Below are 27940 nucleotides of genomic sequence, written 5' to 3' on the forward strand. Positions count from 1 at the left end.
TGTACACCTTACAGTCCTTCTATACACCGAATATACTAGACCTATTGCTTATAGTATCTGAGATATGGACTTGACCACCTAAACTTAACCTTGTTCACTGATCCATGAAATGAGGTCGAGGTCAAGTGAAAACTGTCTGACAGGCATGAAGACCATGCAAGGTACGCACATACCAAATATAGTTATCCAATTACTCATAATAAGAGAGAATTTAACATTACAAAATATCTTAACTTTTTTTTCTAGTAGTCACTGAACCCTGAAAATGAGGTCAAGGACTTCGGACATGTGACTGACAGATAGTTCGTAACATGAGGCATCTATTTACAAAGTATGAAGCATCCAGGTCTTTTACCATTTAAAATATAAAAAAGTTAGCTAACGCCGCCATCAGATCACTATCCCTATGTCAAGCTTTCTGCAACAAAAGTTGCAGACCTGACAAAAGCTAAAATAAATTGTAACATATATACTTATTCAAATCTACCAATATCAAATTCAAATAATAAATAAATTTGTTTATTCAACAGATCGGCACCAAACAATAAATAGTGTTTATTTCACTCGCTGAACAATTACAGCATTCAATAAATTAGCTTGTTGTAAAGTCAATGATTCATCTGTTAATTCTTTGTTAGGAAATGTTGTCAATAAAACAAATGGTGATAGGGCATACTGTGGCCTTGCGCTGAAAGTAGTTAAGGAAATAAATTTTCTAACTATAAGTAACCATCACCTTTAATATTGAGGATTCATTTATGTGAGTACCAGTTTTTGTGGAATAGGAAAAATTGTGGATATTTGACGTTGTGGTTTTCAATTCTGTTTACAAAGCTTTAGAAAATTTGTACTTCATTAAACATCTTAATTTGTTGTTCATCTTTACTCATGAACATAAGTATCAACATGATGTTTTATCCAGACATTCTTCAGCATACAGATACTGTATTTTTTTAAAATTTTCATAAGAGTTTCATCATAATGAACTCAAGCCACTTTTTCAACCAAATATTTAATGATTCTTTGTGTACCTATAAGAAATATTAAGGTTAGCTTTAGGTTAAACATACCTTTCATTTCCTATCTATAATTTTTGGGGATTTTGTTTGTGTTTTTGAGTTAGATATATTACTTTACATGCAATTTTAATGTATAAACATGCCAACTTTGAGTCTTTTGGTAAAAAAAATTTCAAAGTTTAATTTGGATGGCAATTATAATGCCGTTTTAACAACTGTCAAAAATAATGCTTGCAACCACACATAATAAGGATACGTAACAATATATCTTCTTATATCTCTAACTGTATGAGAATGGTTCAGTTTTGCTGTCAGTCTGAAAAAAAGAGACCTATGTAAATATTGTTCATAATATCTTTCAAGTTGATGCACAATATATAACTATGGTTACAGTGGCTTATAAAATCGTCATGAACATGAGTTCCATTTTCGATTAAGAAAACAATGTTGATATGAAATTTTATCAAATTATTATTGTCAGATGATTAGAGATGGATAAATCAAATATTCCAATTTCCTTCTAAACATAATATCTATTTATTTTTTTCTGATTTCTCAAACTTTCAAATCTATGGCGGGTTCCAAATCTATGGCAGATTCCTAATTTATAGCAAATGTGACTTTACAAACGCCAAACAACTCAAATCTATGGCAGATTATTGTTTTCCCCAAATCTATGGCAGATCTTTGAAATGCGTCACAATTGAATGACGCCATATTACATCGTCGACCCTGCAAATGTTGGTGGAACCAATAGATTTGAACACCATTCCAGATATAGGCATTTCCCTCGACAACAATTTGCAGATAGTCTCAAGGAAGATGTGTCCTTTTACTAGTTACAAGTATCTGGAAGGCAAGTGAAATGTGCTGTACCGGCCAAAGCCTGCAATGAACAATGGCACCGCTTTTTTCATCAATTTTTTAAAGAAAGGAGTTATAGAAAACATTTCACTGTATACGGCTGGCAAAGTTTATAAAGCGAAAGATAATCAAAGAGCTGAAATCTCTGAGGAAAAATGACGCCACTGTCTCTAATATTGGGATATTTTTTATGCAAGTCTTGATTTTTACAAACCTTAATTAGTTAAACAATGCAACATGTCTCTTAAGCATATAATTGATATTCCTATATATATGTGTGTGTGTGAAGTGAAGGTGACAACTGGCTGTTTTTTTTAAGACAAATGAATAGGTCAAGGCTACCTGAGTTGTACAAATAAATACCGTAGAAAGGCTTGTATATTTCTCACTGGTACATTGTCTGAACCCCCTTCTCCCACAAAATTTTAAGTAAATAATCTTTTTGTTACTGTTATCAAAGGGATGATGCAACTCAGGTAATTTCAAACATTTGTCAAAGAATTCTAGTCAAACCGGCACCTGGTTAAATTGGCACCTGGACAAAAATGTTTGTTTTAGGTTTTACTGTATTATCTACCTTGTTCCATCATCCAGTCTGATTTGTATTTACCTTGTTCCATCAGCCAATCTGATCTGTATGTTTGTAGGTTTTACTGTATTATTTACCTTGTTCCAACGGCCAATCAGATCTGTATGTTTGTTGTAGGTTTTACTGTATTATTTACCTTGTTCAATCATCCAGTCTGATTTGTATTTACCTTGTTCCATCAACCAATCTGATATGCATGTTTGTTTTATGTTTTACTGTATTTTTTACCTTGTTCCATCAGCCAATCAGATCTGTATGTTTGTTGTAGGTTTTACTGTATTATTTACCTTGTTCCATCAGCTAATCTGATCTGTACGTTTGTTTTAGGTTTTACTGTATTATTTACATTGTTCTATCAGCCAATCTGATTAATATGTATGTATGTGATAGGTTTTACTGTATTATTCACCTTGTTCCATCAGCCAATCTGATTTGAATGTTTGTGATCTATAGGTTTTACCGTATTATTCACCATGTTCCAGCAGCCAATCTGATTTGTATGTTTGTGATAGGTTCTACTGTATTATTTACCTTGTTCCATCAGGCAATCTGATTTGTATGTTTGTGATAGGTTCTACTGTATTATTTACCTTGTTCCATCAGCCAATCTGATTTGTATGTTTGTGATAGGTTTTACTGTATTATTCACCTTGTTCCATCAGCCAATCTGATTTATATGTTTGTGATAGGTTTTACTGTATTATTCACCTTGTACCATCAGCCAATCTGATCAGTATGTTTGTATATGTTTTACTGTATTATTTACCTTGTTCCATCAGCCAATCTGATCTGTATGTTTGTATATGTTTAACTGTATTATTTACCTTGTTCCATCAGCCAATCTGATCTGTATGTTTGTTGTAGGTTGTGATGTGTTGATGGAGACTTCTCTCAATGCAGCCTCATCATTGGCTGAACCACTTGCTGCTGGGGATCCAGAGACTACATTTGGTGCGGGACTACAAGGGAGAAAAAAATAAAACTTCACATTTCACAGTTCTCTAAACATGCAATTTGTTTTATGCTATTGTAATTAAATTTTGATAAATAAATCATGAATATCACACTTAAAATTGAACAATTAATCAAATGATGTTCTATTCATAAAGAAAGTTTTACAACACTGCCATTATAATTCTCAAGAATTTTAATTTACTAGTCATGAAAAAAGCATGATCTATTTATTAGTTGAACTTGGATTTTTAACTAGCTCTCATTAACTTTGAGATTATCATGTGAATACTTCTTGTCATTCTGTCCTTTTATATTTGTCATCTTAGTAACATCTTTGTATTTCTTTAAATGTTCCTCTGCTATAGAAATTGATTTTACAGCTAATCACATGGTTTGACTCATAAACTATTGCCTAAGATTAAGAGGACCGAGCACTCATGATGATGCTTTGTATGCATGTCTCAAGACAGAAGCCTGATTGCTGGTACCTTTCTGTTTGGTTTGTTTTAATGCCCTGTCTATGTGTTTAAATAGTCCATCTGTATGCTCCTTATGGTCCGAGACCACAATTATTTCGTAACTGCATTTCTTTTAGATTATAAATGAAAATTAAAAAAATACCACTTCTTTTGGGACAAATTATATCAAAATTATAGAAAACTTCATCAACTCTCACTCAAAATATGGACAATTTTGTGTTTAGGGCGTCTTGAAATCTTTTGACAGCTTCCAAAGTGCTAATTTTTAACCTTTTTCAGCTGGACCAAATCACTACTTTCCTTTAGAATTCTGGACTCAAATCTTTTTACAGTGTAGTTTCACTCCCCTACTTGCAATTTGAGGTATTAAACATGGAGAAAAAAATTTGGAAGAGGTATAAAAATTAATGGCAAGTAACCCACTGTCAACACTAGGGACTATATTCATGAACAACGAAAAATCAAGAGACGACAATTGTGGTCTCAGACCTTGTAAGGTCAAATTTTGGGTATATAATGTGTTTAATCATATTGTTGTCTGTTGGTTCCTTATGAGGTTAAAGTTTTGGTTTAATGTGTTTAATTAGTCCATCTGTCTGTTTCTAATCAATTCAAAGTTTTGGTTTACTGTGTTTGTGGTCAACTTGGTACACACTTTCATTATGAAGTGAGCAATTTAATATATATTTTCAACCAGATTTTTGCAGTTCAGTGATCATGGAAATGTGCTAGTGGGGCATTGTGTTCAATACATACATTCATGTTTGTGATATGCTACTGACATAAATAAGACCATACATTGTCTTTTAGGAATAATTAAATTAGTTTACTTAGAATTAATTAAAGAAGATGTGGGGTAAGCCTCAATGAGACCACACATAATGACGCAAAAAAACAAGACACATTGAGGTCAAATGATCATCTTTTACAATAAATAGACATGTGTCATGCAATATGGTGAGCTCTAAACAGCCCTAAGGTTTACAGAAAAAAGTTAATAGATCTGCCATCAATACCAAATTCTCCTGACAAAAAAATACTGTTTAGATTTAACAAAGCAAAAACTGATTAGATTCATGTCTTGGGACAGGCAAATGAACCTAACACCATTACAAACAGATAATGATTTAAACCATTGTTGAAGACAGAACAAGGACAAGCAGATATGTTAATATTCACTTATATAATTTTGCTACCATGTTTCTATTGTAAAATATATTACCTTCCTAACATATGGCCTTCTCCAGCAAAAGCTTTGACCGGTACTTTTGGCTGAACATAATCTTCTGTTCTGTGGTCCTCCATATCTAAACTGACCTCCCCTCCTCTGGCCTCTCTGACCAGTTCATTTGGAACTTCTCTGGAAATATATATGGCTGAATATTGGAATAGATGTCATTGAATATGTTTAAACCTTGTGAAAGGAGTAAAGAGGATAAAGATCTAATTTGGCTAATACAAAGTAACATATAATCAGGTGAATTTCACATTGGAATGAAAATGTTGCTTTTATTATTCATCATTTAAATGCTCAATAATTAAGTACAGTGTTTCTACTGGATAAATCAATGAAATTAGATAACCACAAAAATACAGTTTCATTAACACCAATATTAATTGAAACCCAAATTTTTAACATTTTTTATGTACACCAATTTAAATCTGAATTTTCATTAAACTTTTCATTTGCACCAATCTAAACCTGAAATTTTTTAAACTTTTCATTTGCACCAATCTAAACCTGAACTTTTATTAAACTTTTCATTTGCACAAATATAAACCGGAAGTTTTATTAATTTTTGAATGTACACCAATCTAAACCTGACATTTAAATTAACTTTTCCATTACACAATGTTTAAACCTTAAACTTTTATCAAAAATTTATAAAACATTAGAAGACCATAAATCTTATAAAGGAAAAATTTCTTGTTTCATAGATAACGGAAAAACTTTTAGAAGATTTGTTCTAGTAAATTGCCAAACACTCCAGATAATCATGATGATTGGGAGAAATTTAAAATCATTTTAAAACATGCAAAAGGGAAAATTGGAAGAAAATGGATATAAATAGAATATACATGTTTATCATCATCATTTTAATAACAGTTTTAATTCCCTCAGTGTAATCCTATAAAAGTTAAAACTGGAAGTTGGAATACCCCGAGACAAATTATTACCTGAGATATGTATCTGTACTACAATATCACAAACTGATTAAATTTTTACAACTGCACTTATGTATAACTAATATATTCAATAAACTAAATGACTGCAATCTAATAATATATTATGTTCCTTGAAATCCCAGACAGACTGCAGAATTTTCCTGACTAGTTTTCAAGTCTATTTTGTGCACACTCAGTAAACATTTGCTTGTAATTACATTATTAATAATAAAAAGTAAAATCACAAATATACTGAACTTAGAGGAAAATCAATTCGGAAAGTCCATGGCAAAATTAAAATACAAAACGCATAAAAAACGAATGGACAAGAACTGCCATATTCCTGGCTTAGTACAGGCATTTTCAAATGTAGAAAATAGTGGATTAAACCTGGTTCTATAGTGCTAACCCTCTCACTTTGATCAGATTGTAACAATTTTATTGCAACAGCTTCACATATCAACAATAAATGTCTCTTCAGTGATGCATGAGGCCAAAATATTTGAAAAACCAAAACTTAGTTAATCTCTATAAAGCAGATCAAAACAAAAAGTTTACCCAAGGCAAAGAATTAGGGATATCAAGAAGGAAGTACATTTCTTAATTTGAAATGATTACCTAAATTTTATAACAGCAAAATAATCCTTATTTCAATGCAATTTTGGTATTATCATTTATACTTTGAAGATGGTGTCATAACCATGCCTATAAATCACTACAATTAAAATGCAGGTCAACAATTTACATTATGACATATCAGTCAATAAATGCATTCATCACATGGCTGCTGCATAGATTAATAATAATGTTCTGATGATTCATCAAATAACTTGTTCAAATCTTCACATGTCTGTCTGAATGAAAGTGCCAGATTTACAGTTTAGACTTTTAAGGGAATTTATTGATGAATTCAACACTATTCAGATTTCAAATTGAATTATTGTTTTTTTTCTTTCAAACATCAAGTTTTAAAGACTATCTTGGTTGGAATCTTTTGAAGTTTAGACATTTGCATGGTAATTAGAGAATCTGACCTTTCTATCAATTTACAATCACAATATTGTTTAGACTGTCATTAAACAGTTAACTGAGATTAAAACAAATTGAAAACTCCAGTATATGGATAGATTCAAAATTTGAAGAATTTCAATGGAAAATTTTGTATTTTGGACCACATGAGTTTCATCTACCTGTACATATGATTGTATTCTGGGGACAATAATTCATTTGGGAAATTTTGCAAGTCCCCCAAGACCCTATCCAAAAACAATTGTGCTCCATTTTGGTTTTACCTGATTATTAAACTCGTCTAAGTTTTTGATGAGAGGAAATATTCATTAAAGTTTGATGAGGATTTGATGATAAAAAATGATGGCACTATCCTAGCAGCAAAAATTAATTTGAGTTATTTTAACAAGATAATCAATCTCATCAGACAGTTGGTGAGTTGAAGATTCCATGACTATGTAAAGACTATGCAAAGGTAAAGACAAATGAAAGCACAGAAGTTGGGCCCTTAGTTTTCTCGCTTGAATTGTTTTACATTTATCATTTCAAGGCCTTTTATAGCTGACTATGCAATATGAGCTTTGCTCATTGTTGAAAGCCGTACAGTGACCTATAGTTGTAAGTTTCTGTGTCGTTTGCTCTCTTATGAAGAGTTGTCTCATTGGCAATCACACCACATCTTTTGTTCTATACTATCTTGCAGCTGGTGACAGCATAATGGTGACAGACAGACCAAATACTGATTTAATAAACCACAGAGTTATAATTTATTCACTAAATATGTATGAAATTATATGGTAAATTATACCAGTGGGTAAAATATTGAATTAGCACAATTTGGACTTTTTTTATTTAATGAATGGTTATTATTTATTTTGAATTTATTGAACCATAAAACTAATTTTTGACTCTTTACATTGAATAATCCGCGAAGCGGATTATGTTAAATGTGAAGAGTCAAAAATTAGTTTTATGGTCCAATAAAATCAAAATAAATTATTGCCATTCATTATAAATAAATTTTCATCAAAAATAAGCCTCAAAGAACTTTTTATATTATTTATATTTACAATAACAACATACACACATGTTGGCGTATGAATACACAACATCAGAGTGGGCGTGTCGCCATAAAAATTGACAACATTGAAAATAAAACTAATAATTTTAACCAATCAGAAGACAGTAAATACACCAAATTTATTTATTTTATAATGTTATACTGTTAATTCAGAAATTATTGCTGTTTTATTCTAGCATAATTACACTACCATTTTTCAAGTGCAAAAATAACATAAAATAAAATTTAAATTTTGACAACATTTATTTTTATTTGTATGCAGCATTTAATTATTTCCCTTTTGTATCAATTATTTAGGAATCTCCTAATGAATGCACACAATGTTTTCTGAATTTATAGTATCATCAACAAATGAAAATATTTATCTGATCCCTTAACAGGGAACATTGAAACAACATATATTGTGCTCATAGTAAACACATCATACATTTTTTTTTTTTTTTTATATATCCTCTGTATGTACATGATGTATTTGCTGAGCAACAACATTAAACAACTGTGTTATGTGCATGTTAAAATACATACAATGCATCATATATATTTCTGCAATTTAATCCTAAAGAAAGCTGTATGACTATGTATGATTAGGAACTCCATAAACAGAACATACCCTTTAGATATAGAATCTAAAAATTCTTTGTTGGTAGGATCTTTGAAATCTCTTAAAGGTCCATTGTTAATACTGAAACCATTCTTCCATAACTTTAAAGTCATATCAACCTGAAAACAAAATTACATCTCACAAATATAAGTCTATAAAATTTTATAATCCATTACTAATTATTGTAGATATGAGAAAGATGTGTTTATTGGACACAAATGCTCCGGCTTATACAAATGCAAGAATCAAAGTACTTATTCATACCTTTGCCTTCTTTAAAACTCAATGCAGAAACAGCAAATTCTGCATTTTTTTTCCATTTAAAAGGGACAAAAATCTAGATCAGTGAAGTTATCCCACCCAAATTTGATCTTGATCTGTGTTTAGTTGTAATAAGCATTGTTTATAATTTCATAACATTTGGAAAAGACAAAATAAAGGTAGAGTGTGGAAAGGGTAAACTCAGCATTTCTTTTTATTTAATAGGGACATAACTCAGGATTGGTGAAAGCCAGGGCACCCCAAATCTAATTTGTTCTGTGTTTTCAGTGGTAATAACATGAATAAGCACTTACTTTAATTATAATTGATATAGGCAGACTAGAGTTAGAGAATGAAAACCAATTTGTGTCATATGTACGGATGTACCAATCAATAAGGGTAAACCTTAATGTTCTCTAAATAAAAAAATGGGGGTTTAAAAATAATGATTTAACATAACCAGAATGTATGTAACATATAAAAGCTCTTTGTTTTACCTTATGTAAATTCAAAAATTTCTGCAATGTTTTTATTGTTGCTAAAAGTAGAAATTGATAAGTGTCCCAAAAGTAAAAACTTTCATTACATTTTTTTTGTATTTTTTTGAATTTATTACTGGTTGCAACATTTCCTGAAATTGAAATAACAAGTGAAACTGTGAGCTACTGCTCACTGATGATACCCCTGCCACAAGTGGATAATATTAATAGTGTAAAAATATGCAAGTGTTCGGTAAACAGGAATTTGTCGAGTGATGAATCTGAAAACGCATCACACGGTATAGCTGACTTATATAAATCCTGAAATCAAATTTCAGAAATCCTTGTATTGTAGTTCCTGAGAAAAATGTGACGAAAATTTTCAACTTGGCTATCATGTGTAAAATCATACAAGTGTTCGGTAAACAGGAAGTCGATGAATGATGAATCTGAAAACACATCACACAGTATGGCTGACATATATAAATGTTGATACCAAATTACAGAAAGGGTGGATGTGTAGTTCCTGAGAAAAATGTGACGAAAGTTTCATGGGACGGACGGACTGACAGACAGAGGTAAAACAGTATACCCCCCTTTTTGGAAAGCGGGGGTATAATTAATCATCAAATTAATATCCAAAGTCAAACACTCACAATGATAAGTAAAAATTTCTAAGTTTACACAACCAAGGGCCAATTATGTGTTAGTGAACCAAGCTTCAACTGTCAAAGGGAAACAACTGGTGTTAAAATTGTTTAAAAACAGAATCAAATTGGTAATTGTCTTTTCCCTTGACTGATGTGTTTGTATTTACTACAATTATCAACTGCACAATTGAATGAAATCATTTTCAATATGGAAAAAAAAGAAACATATATTTACTTGATTTTGAGGGAGTTAAAGAATAAAATACCATGAAAAAAATAAACTTGTAAGTTCAAATGTTCTCATGATCAAGTTATGAACTGTCACATTCTGGAAGAACAAGTAAAACTGTGAGCTACTGCTCACTGATGATACCCTCACCACAAGTGGATAATCTTAAAAGTGTAAAAAAAAGTGTTTGGTAAACAGGAAGTTGTTGAGTGACAAATCTGAAAATGCATCACATAGTATAGCTAACTTATATAAACCCTGGAACCAAATTTCAGAAATCCTTGTCCTGTAGTTCCTGAAAAAAATGTGACAAAGATTTTTAACTTGGATATCATTTGTAAAATGATTCAAGTGTTCGGTAAACAGGAAGTCGTTCCTGAGATAAATGCAACAAAAGATCTTTATGGGACGGATGGACAGACAGAGGTAAAACAATATACCCCCACTTTTTTAAAGTGAGGGTATAATTAATATGAGGCATAATGACAAAAACTGCATATCAAACAAGAATAAGCAAGCATTCTTCTTTCATTTTCAAAAAATGTGTGTCTTACTAAGTTATGCCTTCAAATTCCTTTACAACAATTTTGTTCTACAGATCAAAATTATTAATATGAATTCATCTACCATGTATAAAGTATATTTGTAAACTCCTTACAAGTTAAGAAAGTGCATAATTCCTAGAGGCCTACCTTTCTAGACTGATCTCTGATAGGAGCACCCTGTACAACATCTATAGGGTCTTCTTCTGTCTCTCCAAGTCTGTATCCAGCTCCTCTAAAAGCATTCTTAGTACCTGCTGGCCTTTTGGCTTCTGGTTCCCCAACTTCTTCTGCACCATGGCTATACAAAATACATTTGATGTAAAACAGTTTAAGGTATAACTACACATATACTTTTTCCCTTTCAGATAATGTCCTTAACTTTCAGATAATGGTCTTAACTTTTGTGATGGTCTACGCCGAAGTGAAATGGTCTGTACTGATGTGTGATGGTCTATTTGACGCATGACCGCAAGTTTAACCTCTTTTCTTCAGAAGTTCACTTTTCATTATAAGTAGATTTTTTTATGTTGTTTTTTTTAATTTACATTCATTATCAGTCAGGGGCGTTACTTAAACAAGTTATTTTTTTTAATTACTTATATAAGTAATTTTTTATTTTAAAAATAATGAAATTACTTAATAGAGTTATTTTAATTTTCATTAGAAACTTACACAAAATTTAGTTTTCATGATTTTAAACAACATTTTATATCATAAAATAAAGAATTTATCAGATTTGAGAGGAGTAAAGAGATAAAGGGTTACTTTGAAAATAATGACAAAAATATTACCTGAATAAGTTATTTTAAACATTTTTGAAAAAAATAGCAATAACACTTATCTAAGGCACATATTTAATTGATTTAGGTTACAAATTATAAATAACTTCAGGTCTTAATTAATTCACAAGTATCTATCTATTTATATCAGTCTACCTTCAAGATTTTAGAGGAAAATGATAATTTAATAGTCCCAAGAGACCAATCTTTGACCCAGAAGCGTTGGTATGAAAGATAAGTGGTCCGAAAGTTAATTAGTGTTTCAGAAGAATTAGTTTTTATATATCAAGGGAAAAATAACCAGATAACTGTGAAAATTATTTAAAGCTAGTAAAATCTGTATTCTTGGACACCTATAAAAACAATATTCAGAAAAATAACTTATATAAGTTATATTTAAATTAGCCTCGTTTTCAACATTACTTGTATAGGTAATTTTAATTGTTACTTGTTTAAGTAATGCCCCTGACTGATTATTGTCTATGGCTTGCCTTAATATTTTTAGTTACATACTAAATGAGAGATTGTACTCTTGGATTGCCTACATGTGGACATAATCCTGGATTATCATTGTATCTAGTCTTATATATACGTTGTATCTCTCATGAGTGCCTTGTTTATAACATTTTATTAAAAAGAGTTTGTTTACAGACCCAAATGAATTGAGAGAATGTCACGCACCATCGTACGTTTAACAGAACCTTTTGTAGATTCCCCCTTTCCACCCAAAAATGTTAAGGAGTTCAGTATGACGTTAAATTTCATAGAGTAAGTACACATTTTATTTTAGGAACTAGCTGAAGGCCGAATCCAGATGTGTTTTTTTTCCCGCTGTGTTGAAAGCAATTTGGTGGGCTGAGGTTGGGTTGGTCAAGTTGTTGACTCTTTGACACATTCCCTGTTTCAGTCTTTATTTTACATCGACTTTTACGGTATACATTGATAAAAAAAAAAGCTTAGCAAATGAGGTTTGTATGGACCATCGCACTTCAATGTCACCTCCATCGCACTTCGGCATCATAGGTTACATATAGAGTGGGGTGCTCATTTTTGCCACATCTTTCCATGTTTTCTACAGTTTATGGTCAGGTCTATATGTTTTTGAAGTATACTGATATTTCTATATGAAGATAACTTCAAACGCAAAATATTCTTAAGCTTGAAAAAGGCTTTGTTTCAAAAAAATCATCTGAAAAGTTTGATTAAAGGGTGTATGAAATTTCAGAATGTTTTGTCAATGGGGGACACATATTCGCCGCTTTTACCAACTATTTAATACCAAATAACCGCAGTTTTTAACAATTTTTATCAAATCAATTGCATTACAGATGAATAGCAGACATTTCAAAGGTGTAAAGAATTCAAAATAAGGGCATTCAGTCAAATATTTACTTAGAAAATACTTCTTTGAAATTGTGTTTTTTATTCAGGAAATTGTCCAAAAAATTGTTGTCCGTTTTTGGTTCATTTTCGGTAGGAGCCGCAATTTTGTCTCAGTTTAAAAAAACATCATATTTGTTATAAAAATATAATTTACCGGTACATTTCTACCATTTCAGCCATCCTTTGAAGTTTTTACACCTCAAAATCCTAAAACGGCGAAATTGTGTCCATGGCGAAAATGAGCACCCCACTCTATATATAATTGTATTCTAATTAGTGAAATTGTTATCCATCCTTCACCATCTGTAAACTTAAAACTTCAAACTTAAGTTACTAATAAAAATTCCTTACTCTTTTGCAGACTGGAAAAGGTCTTCTACAATCTTTTTATTATTTTTCTTTTTGGATGGTCCTATTACTTGCTGACCACTGAAAAAAAATATTCATGAACATTAAAAATCTTAATGGCTAGATTGGCAGAATTTTTCTTTTAACTTTCATTACTGAAATTTAAACAAGTACTATAAATAATTTTAGAGAAAACATTCAATTTCATAAATTTTTGGTAGATATCTGAAGGTACTATACTGGAGTGAAATATGTGGGTTAATCCTGCAATTAGATTGGTTACATTAACAGGGGATTTAAGCCTGTGAAAGAAAACAAAGAGGAAATTGATAGTGTAGAAATCAGCACTCTTGTATAATATAACTGTTACTCAAGCTTCACAAGGATTAAGCCTCATATTCCTTAACCCATATATCATGTCACTGCCTCATATTTTCATTGCCTGGTTCAAGAGATCTAAATCACTGACATGAAATATGTGCCCATATCCCTGTGAAGATCCTGAACAACATATCTGTTTAAAAATAACATCTATATTTACCTGGTTTCAGATCCACCTGCATAAAATGCCTGTCCTTCATCAGAACTTGAACTGTCTCCTTCTTTTTGGTAATTAGCTATTGTGGCAAACCTATTAAGTCAAATACTGATTGTTTATTCAATGCAAATATAAATATAAAACATACCCTATTCGGCCGTGTATAGTACGCGTTTGTGTATAGTCCGCACCCCTTTACATCCCCTTAAAATTCAGAAAAAAAGTTTTGTGATAAAAAAAAAAAAAATTATTGTAAAAGTCTAGTTCACTGTAAAAATCCATTGAAAGAGACTATTCTCCATGTATTTTATATAAAAAAAAATATGTTTTATTTATTTCATAAAAAAATGAAATGGTAGAACTTTTCATCAGGTAATTAATATTTAATAATTTTATATAAATAGTAATTAATCAAAAGATTCATTTCAAAATCAACATTTGTCTAAGTATGTCCAAGCTGATATATAATATAACAGAAATAAATTGAATATTATGGAACAAAAGAAAATAGAGATCAAACATTTATCTTAATTAATTAGCAGTAATCAAAATTTTAAAACTATTTAATCTTATATAATTTTTTCATTGATCATGTTGTTTTATTGCCTGGGATTATAATATTTAACACCTGTCAAAACGGGCGTATGATATTTGCGCCGATTTTGAAAATTTTCATTCTTTCATTTGCGCCGATTTCATTTTTTCATTTGCGCCGATTTTATTTTTTTCTCCTAATTGGATTTACAGGTAAGTTACAGGTTAGTTCATACTTTTACATTGGCCGAGCACAGAGTATAAAGACAAATCAAGTGACATTGCAATTGGCAAATGGCTATCCCAATGTTTCGAGTTACCATTCCTTTCCGTAAATGAAATCGATGACTGCTTCACGTTTGACATTGTCTGACGCTCCGCTCCTTCTGATGACAAATTTCATACATTCGTAGACAACGTACACATTCCATAACGGGCGTCCATAAAATTAACGAAGGGATGATTTCAACTTCACCATGTGGAACTTTTGTTTTAATAGCTCCCTTGTGAGAAAATGCGAACTCTAGAAATGCCCCCACCAGTACGTATGCCAGACAAAGAAAAGATGGCCTTCCTTATCGACAATTACGCCAAATATAGAAGAGACGAAATCATAAGAAAGAAATATATTACTTAGATATGTTGCCTACTATACATACTCGGCAAAAACAGATTTATAATTTGAATGTATTCCGTTTTTATGGATTTGAATGCTGTACATATATTTTTAATTCATCATTTTAGTATAATAAAGTGCTTTTATCTTATGTTTTTACTTCTTGATTTAAAACAGGAGACACCACAGTTATATGAATGTTATGATTGGCAATTAATAACATATGTACAACTGACTAACGGAAGAGGTCTTTAATGATAAATGAAAATAACATTACTGGGATGGAGAATGGTCTCAAAGGCACTCATACCACATCCATTACATCTTCTTATATCATTTCACCTGTAAAAAAATTGGCGCAAATGAAAAAAAAAAATCGGCGCAAATGCAAAACTTGACATCATTATTTAATTGCTACACACCCATACATAATCCTTAATTACCTCTCTTGATTACCTATGCACACCTTTACTTTTAATAATCAATTTTGAAAAGGAAAGTTAAAAAAGAATAAAAGAATAAGAATTAAATGAAGAAAATACAATAAACATCTCCAATATACATGATATACATTGTTAATGCAAATTTCGAAAACCGTCTATAGTTGTGTATAGTCCGCACCCCCTGTACAAACTACATATTTAAGGAAAAAAGTGCGGACTATACATACCCAAATACGGTAAATAGATCTTCAGCTTGTAAAACTTTCTTTTTAAACTGATCACATCAAAACAAAATTGGTACAACTTACAGTCATGACAGTTGTAAAGTTGCATTGAAGACCCATTGGTGGCCTACGGCTGTTACCTGCTCTTTGGTCAGGTTGTTGTCTCTTTGACATATTCCCCAATTCCATATTCAATTTTATGGAAGGGGCAGATTTTTTGAATTGTAATACACATAGGTTACCTACAAATGAAAATATATTCACCGGCAGACTGTAACTCTTATTCTGGTGCAATTTTTGGTGCTTGATGAACCTGTAACATCATTATACATGTACTTGTGAAGCATGGCTTCCAAAAAGGTCATATAATCCGAATTATTTTTTTTACATGTTTGGACATTGTCTGTCTTGGATAAGCTGAGGCTCTATGTGTAGATGCTGGGACTGTTGGTTGTGATATTACCTTCATGGTTGTTTTGGTGGCCCTGAGGCCCCATGTTGTGTAGATGCTGGAACTGTTGGTTATGTATAATATTACCTTGATGGTTGTTTTGGTGGCCCTGAGGCCTCATGTTGTGTAGATGCTGGGACTGTTGGTTGTGATATTACCTTGATGGTTGTTTTGGTGGCCCTGAGGCTCCATGTTGTTTAGATGCTGGGACTGTTGGTTGTGATATTACCTTGATGTTTGTTTTGGTGGCCCTTAGGCCCCATGTTGTGTAGATGCTGGGACTATTGGTTGTGATATTACCTGGATGGTTGTTTTGGTGGCCCTGAGGCCCCATGTTGTGTAGATGCTGGGACTATTGGTTGTGATATTACCTGGATGGTTGTTTTGGTGGCCCTGAGGCCCCATGTTGTGTAGATGCTGGGACTGTTGGTTGTGATATTACCTTGATGGTTGTTTTGGTGGTCCTGAGGCCCCATGTTGTGTAGATGCTGGGACTATTGGTTGTGATATTACCTTGATGGTTGTTTTGGTGGTCCTGAGGCTCCATGTTGTGTAGATGCTGGGACTATTGGTTGTGATATTACCTGGATGGTTGTTTTGGTGGCCCTGAGGCCCCATGTTGTGTAGATGCTGGGACTATTGGTTGTGATATTACCTTGATGGTTGTTTTGGTGGTCCTGAGGCTCCATGTTGTGTAGATGCTGGGACTATAGGTTGTGATATTACCTTGATGGTTGTTTTGGTGGCCCTGAGGCCCCATGCTGTGTAGATGCTGGGACTAAAGGGTGTGATATTACCTTGATGGTTGTTTTGGTGGTCCTGAGGCTCCATGTTGTGTAGATACTGGGACTGTTGGTTATGATATTACCTTGATGGTTGTTTTGGTGGCCCTGAGGCTCCATGTTGTGTAGATGCTGGGACTAAAGGGTGTGATATTACCTTGATGGTTGTTTTGGTGGTCCTGAGGCCCCATGTTGTGTAGATGCTGGGACTATTGGTTATGTATGATATTACCTTGATGGTTGTTTTGGTGGCCCTGAGGCCCCATGTTGTGTAGATGCTGGGACTGTTGGTTGTGATATTACCTTGATGGTTGTTTTGGTGGTCCTGAGGCCCCATGTTGTGTAGATGCTGGGACTATTGGTTGTGATATTACCTTGATGGTTGTTTTGGTGGCCCTGAGGCTCCATGTTGTGTAGATGCCGGGACTGTTGGTTATGTATGATATTACCTTGAAGGCTGTTTTGGTGGCCCTGAGGCCCCATGTTGTGTAGATGCTGGGACTGTTGGTTATGTATGATATTACCTTGATGGTTGTTTTGGTGGCCCTGAGGCTCCATGTTGTGTAGATGCTGGGACTGTTGGTTGTGATATTACCTTGATGGTTGTTTTGGTAGCCCTGAGGCCCCATGTTGTGTAGATGCTGGGACTATAGGTTGTGATATTACCTTGATGGTTGTTTTGGTGGCACTGAGGCCTCATGTTGTGTAGATGCTGGGACTATAGGTTGTGATATTACCTTGATGGTTGTTTTGGTGGTCCTGAGGCCCCATGTTGTGTAGATGCTGGGACTGTTGGTTATGTATGATATTACCTTGATGGCTGTTTTGGTGGCCCTGAGGCCCCATGTTGTGTAGATGCTGGGACTATAGGTTGTGATATTACCTTGATGGTTGTTTTGGTGGTCCTGAGGCTCCATGTTGTGTAGATGCTGGGACTGTTGGTTGTGATATTACCTTGATGGTTGTTTTGGTGGCCCTGAGGCCCCATGTTGTGTAGATGCTGGGACTATAGGTTGTGATATTACCTTGATGGTTGTTTTGGTGGTCCTGAGGCCCCATGTTGTGTAGATGCTGGGACTGTTGATTGTGATATTACCTTGATGGTTGTTTTGGTGGCCCTGAGGCTCCATGTTGTGTAGATGCTGGGACTGTTGATTGTGATATTACCTTGATGGTTGTTTTGGTGGCCCTGAGGCTCCATGTTGTGTAGATGCTGGGACTGTTGATTGTGATATTACCTTGATGGTTGTTTTGGTGGCCCTGAGGCTCCATGTTGTGTAGATGCTGGGACTATAGGTTGTGATATTACCTTGATGGTTGTTTTGGTGGCCCTGAGGCCCCATGCTGTGTAGATGCTGGGACTATTGGTTGTGATATTACCTTGATGGTTGTTTTGGTGGTCCTGAGGCTCCATGTTGTGTAGATGCTGGGACTATAGGTTGTGATATTACCTTGATGGTTGTTTTGGTGGCCCTGAGGCTCCATGTTGTGTAGATGCTGGGACTATTGGTTGTGATATTACCTTGATGGTTGTTTTGGTGGTCCTGAGGCTCCATGTTGTGTAGATGCTGGGACTATAGGTTGTGATATTACCTTGATGGTTGTTTTGGTGGCCCTGAGGCCTCATGTTGTGTAGATGCTGGGACTGTTGATTGTGATATTACCTTGATGGTTGTTTTGGTGGCCCTGAGGCTCCATGTTGTGTAGATGCTGGGTCTGTTGGTTATGTATGATATTACCTTGATGGCTGTTTTGGTGGTCCTGAGGCCCCATGTTGTGTAGATGCTGGGACTGTTGGTTATGTATGATATTACCTTGATGGTTGTTTTTGGTGGCCCTGAGGCTCCATGTTGTGTAGATGCTGGGACTGTTGGTTGTGATATTACCTTGATGGTTGTTTTGGTAGCCCTGAGGCCCCATGTTGTGTAGATGCTGGGACTATAGGTTGTGATATTACCTTGATGGTTGTTTTGGTGGCACTGAGGCCTCATGTTGTGTAGATGCTGGGACTATAGGTTGTGATATTACCTTGATGGTTGTTTTGGTGGTCCTGAGGCCCCATGTTGTGTAGATGCTGGGACTGTTGGTTATGTATGATATTACCTTGATGGCTGTTTTGGTGGCCCTGAGGCCCCATGTTGTGTAGATGCTGGGACTATAGGTTGTGATATTACCTTGATGGTTGTTTTGGTGGTCCTGAGGCTCCATGTTGTGTAGATGCTGGGACTGTTGGTTGTGATATTACCTTGATGGTTGTTTTGGTGGCCCTGAGGCCCCATGTTGTGTAGATGCTGGGACTATAGGTTGTGATATTACCTTGATGGTTGTTTTGGTGGTCCTGAGGCCCCATGTTGTGTAGATGCTGGGACTGTTGATTGTGATATTACCTTGATGGTTGTTTTGGTGGCCCTGAGGCTCCATGTTGTGTAGATGCTGGGACTGTTGATTGTGATATTACCTTGATGGTTGTTTTGGTGGCCCTGAGGCTCCATGTTGTGTAGATGCTGGGACTGTTGATTGTGATATTACCTTGATGGTTGTTTTGGTGGCCCTGAGGCTCCATGTTGTGTAGATGCTGGGACTATAGGTTGTGATATTACCTTGATGGTTGTTTTGGTGGCCCTGAGGCCCCATGCTGTGTAGATGCTGGGACTATTGGTTGTGATATTACCTTGATGGTTGTTTTGGTGGTCCTGAGGCTCCATGTTGTGTAGATGCTGGGACTATAGGTTGTGATATTACCTTGATGGTTGTTTTGGTGGCCCTGAGGCTCCATGTTGTGTAGATGCTGGGACTATTGGTTGTGATATTACCTTGATGGTTGTTTTGGTGGTCCTGAGGCTCCATGTTGTGTAGATGCTGGGACTATAGGTTGTGATATTACCTTGATGGTTGTTTTGGTGGCCCTGAGGCCTCATGTTGTGTAGATGCTGGGACTGTTGATTGTGATATTACCTTGATGGTTGTTTTGGTGGCCCTGAGGCTCCATGTTGTGTAGATGCTGGGTCTGTTGGTTATGTATGATATTACCTTGATGGCTGTTTTGGTGGTCCTGAGGCCCCATGTTGTGTAGATGCTGGGACTGTTGGTTATGTATGATATTACCTTGATGGTTGTTTTTGGTGGCCCTGAGGCTCCATGTTGTGTAGATGCTGGGACTGTTGGTTGTGATATTACCTTGATGGTTGTTTTGGTAGCCCTGAGGCCCCATGTTGTGTAGATGCTGGGACTATAGGTTGTGATATTACCTTGATGGTTGTTTTGGTGGCACTGAGGCCTCATGTTGTGTAGATGCTGGGACTATAGGTTGTGATATTACCTTGATGGTTGTTTTGGTGGTCCTGAGGCCCCATGTTGTGTAGATGCTGGGACTGTTGGTTATGTATGATATTACCTTGATGGCTGTTTTGGTGGCCCTGAGGCCCCATGTTGTGTAGATGCTGGGACTATAGGTTGTGATATTACCTTGATGGTTGTTTTGGTGGTCCTGAGGCTCCATGTTGTGTAGATGCTGGGACTGTTGGTTGTGATATTACCTTGATGGTTGTTTTGGTGGCCCTGAGGCCCCATGTTGTGTAGATGCTGGGACTATAGGTTGTGATATTACCTTGATGGTTGTTTTGGTGGTCCTGAGGCCCCATGTTGTGTAGATGCTGGGACTGTTGATTGTGATATTACCTTGATGGTTGTTTTGGTGGCCCTGAGGCTCCATGTTGTGTAGATGCTGGGACTGTTGATTGTGATATTACCTTGATGGTTGTTTTGGTGGCCCTGAGGCTCCATGTTGTGTAGATGCTGGGACTGTTGATTGTGATATTACCTTGATGGTTGTTTTGGTGGCCCTGAGGCTCCATGTTGTGTAGATGCTGGGACTATAGGTTGTGATATTACCTTGATGGTTGTTTTGGTGGCCCTGAGGCCCCATGCTGTGTAGATGCTGGGACTATTGGTTGTGATATTACCTTGATGGTTGTTTTGGTGGTCCTGAGGCTCCATGTTGTGTAGATGCTGGGACTATAGGTTGTGATATTACCTTGATGGTTGTTTTGGTGGCCCTGAGGCTCCATGTTGTGTAGATGCTGGGACTATTGGTTGTGATATTACCTTGATGGTTGTTTTGGTGGTCCTGAGGCTCCATGTTGTGTAGATGCTGGGACTATAGGTTGTGATATTACCTTGATGGTTGTTTTGGTGGCCCTGAGGCCTCATGTTGTGTAGATGCTGGGACTGTTGATTGTGATATTACCTTGATGGTTGTTTTGGTGGCCCTGAGGCTCCATGTTGTGTAGATGCTGGGACTGTTGATTGTGATATTACCTTGATGGTTGTTTTGGTGGCCCTGAGGCTCCATGTTGTGTAGATGCTGGGACTATAGGTTGTGATATTACCTTGATGGTTGTTTTGGTGGTCCTGAGGCTCCATGTTGTGTAGATGCTGGGACTGTTGATTGTGATATTACCTTGATGGTTGTTTTGGTGGCCTTGAGGCCCCATGTTGTGTAGATGCTGGGACTGTTGGTTGTGATATTACATTGATGGTTGTTTTGGTGGTCCTGAGGCTCCATGTTGTGTAGATGCTGGGACTATTGGTTGTGATATTACCTTGATGGTTGTTTTGGTGGTCCTGAGGCCCCATGTTGTGTAGATGCTGGGACTGTTGGTTGTGATATTACCTTGATGGTTGTTTTGGTGGCCCTGAGGCCCCATGTTGTGTAGATGCTGGGACTGTTGGTTGTGATATTACCTGGATGGTTGTTTTGGTGGCCCTGAGGCCTCATGTTGTGTAGATGCTGGGACTGTTGGTTGTGATATTACCTTGATGGTTGTTTTGGTGGCCCTGAGGCTCCATGTTGTGTAGATGCTGGGACTGTTGGTTGTGATATTACATTGATGGTTGTTTTGGTGGTCCTGAGGCTCCATGTTGTGTAGATGCTGGGACTATAGGTTGTGATATTACCTTGATGGTTGTTTTGGTGGTCCTGAGGCCCCATGTTGTGTAGATGCTGGGACTGTTGGTTATGTATGATATTACCTTGATGGCTGTTTTGGTGGCCCTGAGGCCTCATGTTGTGTAGATGCTGGGACTGTTGATTGTGATATTACCTTGATGGTTGTTTGGTGGCCCTGAGGCTCCATGTTGTGTAGATGCTGGGACTGTTGGTTGTGATATTACATTGATGGTTGTTTTGGTGGTCCTGAGGCTCCATGTTGTGTAGATGCTGGGACTGTTGATTGTGATATTACCTTGATGGTTGTTTTGGTGGCCCTGAGGCTCCATGTTGTGTAGATGCTGGGACTATAGGTTGTGATATTACCTTGATGGTTGTTTTGGTGGTCCTGAGGCTCCATGTTGTGTAGATGCTGGGACTAAAGGGTGTGATATTACCTTGATGGTTGTTTTGGTGGCCCTGAGGCTCCATGTTGTGTAGATGCTGGGACTATAGGTTGTGATATTACCTTGATGGTTGTTTTGATGGCCTTGAGGCCCCATGTTGTGTAGATGCTGGAACTGTTGGTTGTGATATTACCTTGATGGTTGTTTTGGTGGTCCTGAGGCCCCATGTTGTGTAGATTCTGGGACTGTTGGTTATGTATGATATTACCTTGATGGCTGTTTTGGTGGCCCTGAGGCCTTATGTTGTGTAGATGCTGGGACTGTTGGTTGTGATATTACCTTGATGGTTGTTTTGGTGGTCCTGAGGCCCCATGTTGTGTAGATGCTGGGACTGTTGGTTATGTATGATATAACCTTGATGGCTGTTTTGGTGGCCCTGAGGCCTTATGTTGTGTAGATGCTGGGACTGTTGGTTGTGATATTACCTTGATGGCTGTTTTGATGGCCCTGAGGCCCCATGTTGTGTAGATGCTGGGACTGTTGATTGTGATATTACCTTGATGGTTGTTTTGGTGGTCCTGAGGCTCCATGTTGTGTAGATGCTGGGACTGTTGGTTGTAATATTACCTTGATGGTTGTATTGATGGCCCTGAGGCCCCATGTTGTGTAGATGCTGGGACTGTTGGTTGTGATATTACCTTGATGGTTGTTTTGGTGGCCCTGAGGCCCCATGTTGTGTAGATGCTGGGACTGTTGGTTGTGATATTACCTGGATGGTTGTTTTGGTGGCCTTGAGGCCCCATGTTGTGTAGATGCTGGAACTGTTGGTTGTGATATTACCTTGATGGTTGTTTTGGTGGTCCTGAGGCCCCATGTTGTGTAGATGCTGGGACTATAGGTTGTGATATTACCTTGATGGTTGTTTTGATGGCCTTGAGGCCCCATGTTGTGTAGATGCTGGAACTGTTGGTTGTGATATTACCTTGATGGTTGTTTTGGTGGTCCTGAGGCCCCATGTTGTGTAGATGCTGGGACTATAGGTTGTGATATTACCTTGATGGTTGTTTTGGTGGTCCTGAGGCCCCATGTTGTGTAGATGCTGGGACTATTGGTTGTGATATTACCTTGATGGTTGTTTTGGTGGCCCTGAGGCCCCATGTTGTGTAGATGCTGGGACTATTGGTTGTGATATTACCTTGATGGTTGTTTTGGTGGTCCTGAGGCTCCATGTTGTGAAGATGCTGGGACTGTTGGTTATGTATGATATTACCTTGATGGTTGTTTTGGTGGCCCTGAGGCCCCATGTTGTGTAGATGCTGGGACTGTTGGTTGTGATATTACCTTGATGGTTGTTTTGGTGGTCCTGAGGCCCCATGTTGTGTAGATGCTGGGACTATTGGTTGTGATATTACCTTGATGGTTGTTTTGGTGGCCCTGAGGCTCCATGTTGTGTAGATGCCGGGACTGTTGGTTATGTATGATATTACCTTGAAGGCTGTTTTGGTGGCCCTGAGGCCCCATGTTGTGTAGATGCTGGGACTGTTGGTTATGTATGATATTACCTTGATGGCTGTTTTGGTGGCCCTGAGGCCTCATGTTGTGTAGATACTGGGACTGTTGGTTATGTATGATATTACCTTGATGGCTGTTTTGGTGGTCCTGAGGCCCCTTGTTGTGTAGATGCCGGGACTGTTGGTTATGTATGATATTACCTTGAAGGCTGTTTTGGTGGCCCTGAGGCCCTGTGTTGTGTAGAAGCTGGGACTGTTGGTTATGTATGATATTACCTTGATGGCTGTTTTGGTGGTCCTGAGGCCCCATGTTGTGTAGATGCTGGGTCTGTTGGTTATGTATGATATTACCTTGATGGCTGTTTTGGTGGTCCTGAGGCCCCATGTTGTGTAGATGCTGGGACTATTGGTTGTGATATTACCTTGATGGTTGTTTTGGTGGCCCTGAGGCTCCATGTTGTGTAGATGCTGGGACTGTTGGTTGTGATATTACCTTGATGGTTGTTTTGGTGGCCCTGAGGCTCCATGTTGTGTAGATGCTGGGAATGTTGGTTATGTATGATATAACCTTGATGGCTGTTTTGGTGGCCCTGAGGCCTTATGTTGTGTAGATGCTGGGACTGTTGGTTGTGATATTACCTTGATGGCTGTTTTGATGGCCCTGAGGCCCCATGTTGTGTAGATGCTGGGACTGTTGATTGTGATATTACCTTGATGGTTGTTTTGGTGGTCCTGAGGCCCCATGTTGTGTAGATGCTGGGACTGTTGGTTATGTATGATATTACCTTGATGGCTGTTTTGGTGATCCTAAGGCCCCGTGTTGTGTAGATGCTGGGACTGTTGGTTATGTATGATATTACCTTGATGGCTGTTTTGGTGGCCCTGAGGCCTCATGTTGTGTAGATGCTGGGACTGTTGGTTATGTATGATATTACCTTGATGGCTGTTTTGGTGATCCTAAGGCCCCGTGTTGTGTAGATGCTGAGACTGTTGGTTATGTATGATATTACCTTGATGGTTGTTTTGGTGGCCCTGAGGCCTCATGTTGTGTAGATGCTGGGACTGTTGGTTGTGATATTACCTTGATGGTTGTTTTGGTGGCCCTGAGGCTCCATGTTGTGTAGATGCTGGGAATGTTGGTTATGTATGATATTACCTTGATGGCTGTTTTGGTGGCCCTGAGGCCTCATGTTGTGTAGATGATGGGACTGTTGGTTGTGATATTACCTTGATGGTTGTTTTGGTGGCCCTGAGGCCTCATGTTGTGTAGATGCTGGGACTATTGGCTGTGATATTACCTTGATGGTTGTTTTGGTGGCCCTGAGGCCCCATGTTGTGTAGATGCTGGGACTGTTGGTTATGTATGATATTACCTTGATGGCTGTTTTGGTGATCCTAAGGCCCCATGTTGTGTAGATGCTGGGACTGTTGGTTATGTATGATATTACCTTGATGGCTGTTTTGGTGGCCCTGAGGCCTCATGTTGTGTAGATGCTGGGACTATAGGCTGTGATATTACCTTGATGGTTGTTTTGGTGGTCCTGAGGCCAAATGTTGTGTAGATGCTGGGACTGTTGGTTATGTATGATATTACCTTGATGGCTGTTTTGGTGGCCCTGAGGCCTCATGTTGTGTAGATGCTGGGACTATAGGTTGTGATATTACCTTGATGGTTGTTTTGGTGGCCCTGAGGCCCCATGTTGTGTAGATGCTGGGACTATTGGTTGTGATATTACCTTGATGGTTGTTTTGGTGGCCCTGAGGCCCCATGTTGTGTAGATGCTGGGACTTTCGGTTGTGAAACTGGTGCTTGTACTGGTACTTGTACCATATCTTCATCACCATCTTCTTCATAGAAACTTGATACAGCTAACTAAATAAAGGAAATACAGATAGTTTATCAAGAATAAAGTATGCAGTGTTTCAGATAATCTATAATACTAAAATAAAGAGGTTCAATTTGTCAGCTGTCATGAGGTAAAAACGGTGTAGATGGTGTAGATTAAAAAAAAATCATTATAATGGGATTTAATGTGGACTGAATCTTTTTCTTCTGTTGTTTATACTTTTGGACTTGCATTTTTTCGTTATGTCATTGTCATGTTTATGGCAGAATGAGTTAATGTACATATGTACTTATAATTACATTAGATGTATGTTTCATTATAATACGTTATTCTGATTGGCTAATTGCACATCACATGTTATTCCGTAAGCAGTTGCATGAGACAATAACATTTCATTCATGATGACACGAGGTCCCACAATAAAGTGCACAGGTGAATTTAAAAATTTAACTTCATGAAAATCGTGTTTTTATAATCCTAGCTAAAAAATGTAATTATAAGTATTGAATGCTTCTTTTTGTAACTTTTTAGGGTTGTAAAAGCGTTGACCGTGCGTACATTTTTAGAATGAAGCGCTTCTGCGCTTCATACAAAATGTACTTCGGTCAACGCTTTTACACCCCAATAAATTTACAAAAAGAAGCATTCAATTCTTAAGTAAAGAAATATAGACTACTGAAATAGCGATAAAAGTCTAGTACTTATTTGGTATCATGTATATTGTGCATTAATAAGGTGGGGGAAAAAAGTTAATCTTCACCAAATTCATAAAAGATATGTCTATTATTAATGTGTGATATTAATGTGTGAATTTTGTATTACATGTATGTGCGATTGTGTGTTTTTTACCCATTGTTTCCTTGCTGGTGAAGAAAATCTACAAAACTTTGAACATTTTGTTGTTTTTCCTTACTTTTCCTGAATCTCACATCTACCCAGTTATTACAGTTATTTACTCTAAACAGTGGTGGTTCTATTATTTATTTAGATATATATTTTATATTCAAAATTCAAGTCAAAGTTTTATGACCGGCGTCCGAAACTACGCATACGATAAATACGATTCATTAGGGAAACGGTGACGGTCATTTGTGTTTACGAACCTCTACATTACCACCAGCTGATTCGATATAAAATTTTGCCCTTTCCTCGTCTACACCAGTCAAATTTTTAAACTGATCGACTTTTGTTTGGTCTGCCATGATTATGTTGTTTTTTTTCTAAATTATCTCCCTTCTATGATAATAAATTTCGGAACCGATTCCGGTTTTTAATTCCGGGTTAAAGCCTAACTCGTACATCATGCTGAAAGTTAGGCAGTCCGGCAGTGCATCAGAAACATAAAACATATCAGCTATCAGTCTGCAAGATTTTTTGCCGACAGAAAGTTTACCATGTTCTTTTATTTGAACTTCTACTGCCACATCATGGAGTATCATGGCGAATTTTAACGATGGCAAACCAGATTTGTCATAAAACTATAATATTAACAAAATGTCAGGCATATGTTTGTTTGTATGCTTAAACTTTAAATACAGTTACTTATTATTTAGTAATTGTTAACTCGCTAAGTGGTTTATTATTATTACCGTTAAATAATTCTAATCTCTTGTTATAAAAAAAAATCCTTGTATTGATCAGTTGTTTTTAAAACCATCACAAACGGACACATTTGTATGACAATTAAAGAAAGTTTTCCAAATTCATATATTTCTAGCTTACTCCTGTCAAAAAATTCATCAGCTAGCTGTCGGCGAGATGCTAGCTCAGTATCAGTAGCTTTATACTCACTACTCGCCGGTCGCAATCCCTATATGGATGTAGAGGGACCGTGACATGCAAATCATCATCCTGGCCCGGCAACTATGCTATTGAATTCAAGACCAAAACTTAAGGATTTTTTTGCTTGTGTCAGAACGGAATAAAAATATCAAATAAATAGGACTTTTTAAAATAGAACTGAACAAAGCCTAATTTGATATAACTTATCTAACTTGAAAGAGCTTCTATAGCTAGTCTTCCAACAAAAGTGAAATGGGCACACCTTGTCAAACAGTTAAATTGAGGTCATCTAATTTAATACAGAGAAGTCTTCATCTGAATTGTCAGTTTTAGCATAGAGTTTAGTAAACTGCAACAGAATTTAGGGAAAACATAGAAGGCTATAGCGAAAGCAAGAATCATAACGTGTACCTGCTTCTTATATATATGGTTACACATAAATG

At 36.5% G+C, this 27940-nt stretch overlaps 1 protein-coding gene across 1 annotated transcript; it reads right to left on the reverse strand.

Annotated features, from left to right (window-relative positions):
- Positions 1 to 503: 503 nt before the first annotated feature.
- LOC134685530 (NSFL1 cofactor p47-like) lies at positions 504 to 26965 on the reverse strand. Its single transcript, XM_063545289.1, has 10 exons — positions 26819 to 26965; positions 25605 to 25741; positions 13977 to 14066; positions 13439 to 13516; positions 11073 to 11223; positions 8771 to 8880; positions 5128 to 5265; positions 3297 to 3431; positions 1276 to 1335; positions 504 to 688 (listed from the first exon to the last, which is right to left on the reverse strand). The coding sequence occupies exons 1-10, from the start codon at positions 26915 to 26917 to the stop codon at positions 556 to 558; spliced, it is 1131 nt and encodes a 376-aa protein (XP_063401359.1). The 5' UTR covers positions 26918 to 26965; the 3' UTR covers positions 504 to 555.
- Positions 26966 to 27940: the final 975 nt, after the last annotated feature.

This window comes from Mytilus trossulus, chromosome 9, assembly GCF_036588685.1.
Source record: "Mytilus trossulus isolate FHL-02 chromosome 9, PNRI_Mtr1.1.1.hap1, whole genome shotgun sequence".
Taxonomy (NCBI): Eukaryota; Metazoa; Mollusca; class Bivalvia; order Mytilida; family Mytilidae; genus Mytilus; species Mytilus trossulus.

Excerpts from the sequence above, each read along its gene's own strand:
- LOC134685530 (XM_063545289.1), bottom strand. The coding sequence starts at position 26,917 with ATGGCAGACCAAACAAAAGTCGATCAGTTTAAAAATTTGACTGGTGTA. Across the intron at positions 13,517-13,976 it reads GCAGGTGGATCTGAAACCAG|TGGTCAGCAAGTAATAGGAC; the intron begins GTAAATATAGAT and ends ATTTTTTTTCAG. Across the intron at positions 8,881-11,072 it reads TCAGAGATCAGTCTAGAAAG|GTTGATATGACTTTAAAGTT; the intron begins GTAGGCCTCTAG and ends TTTTGTTTTCAG.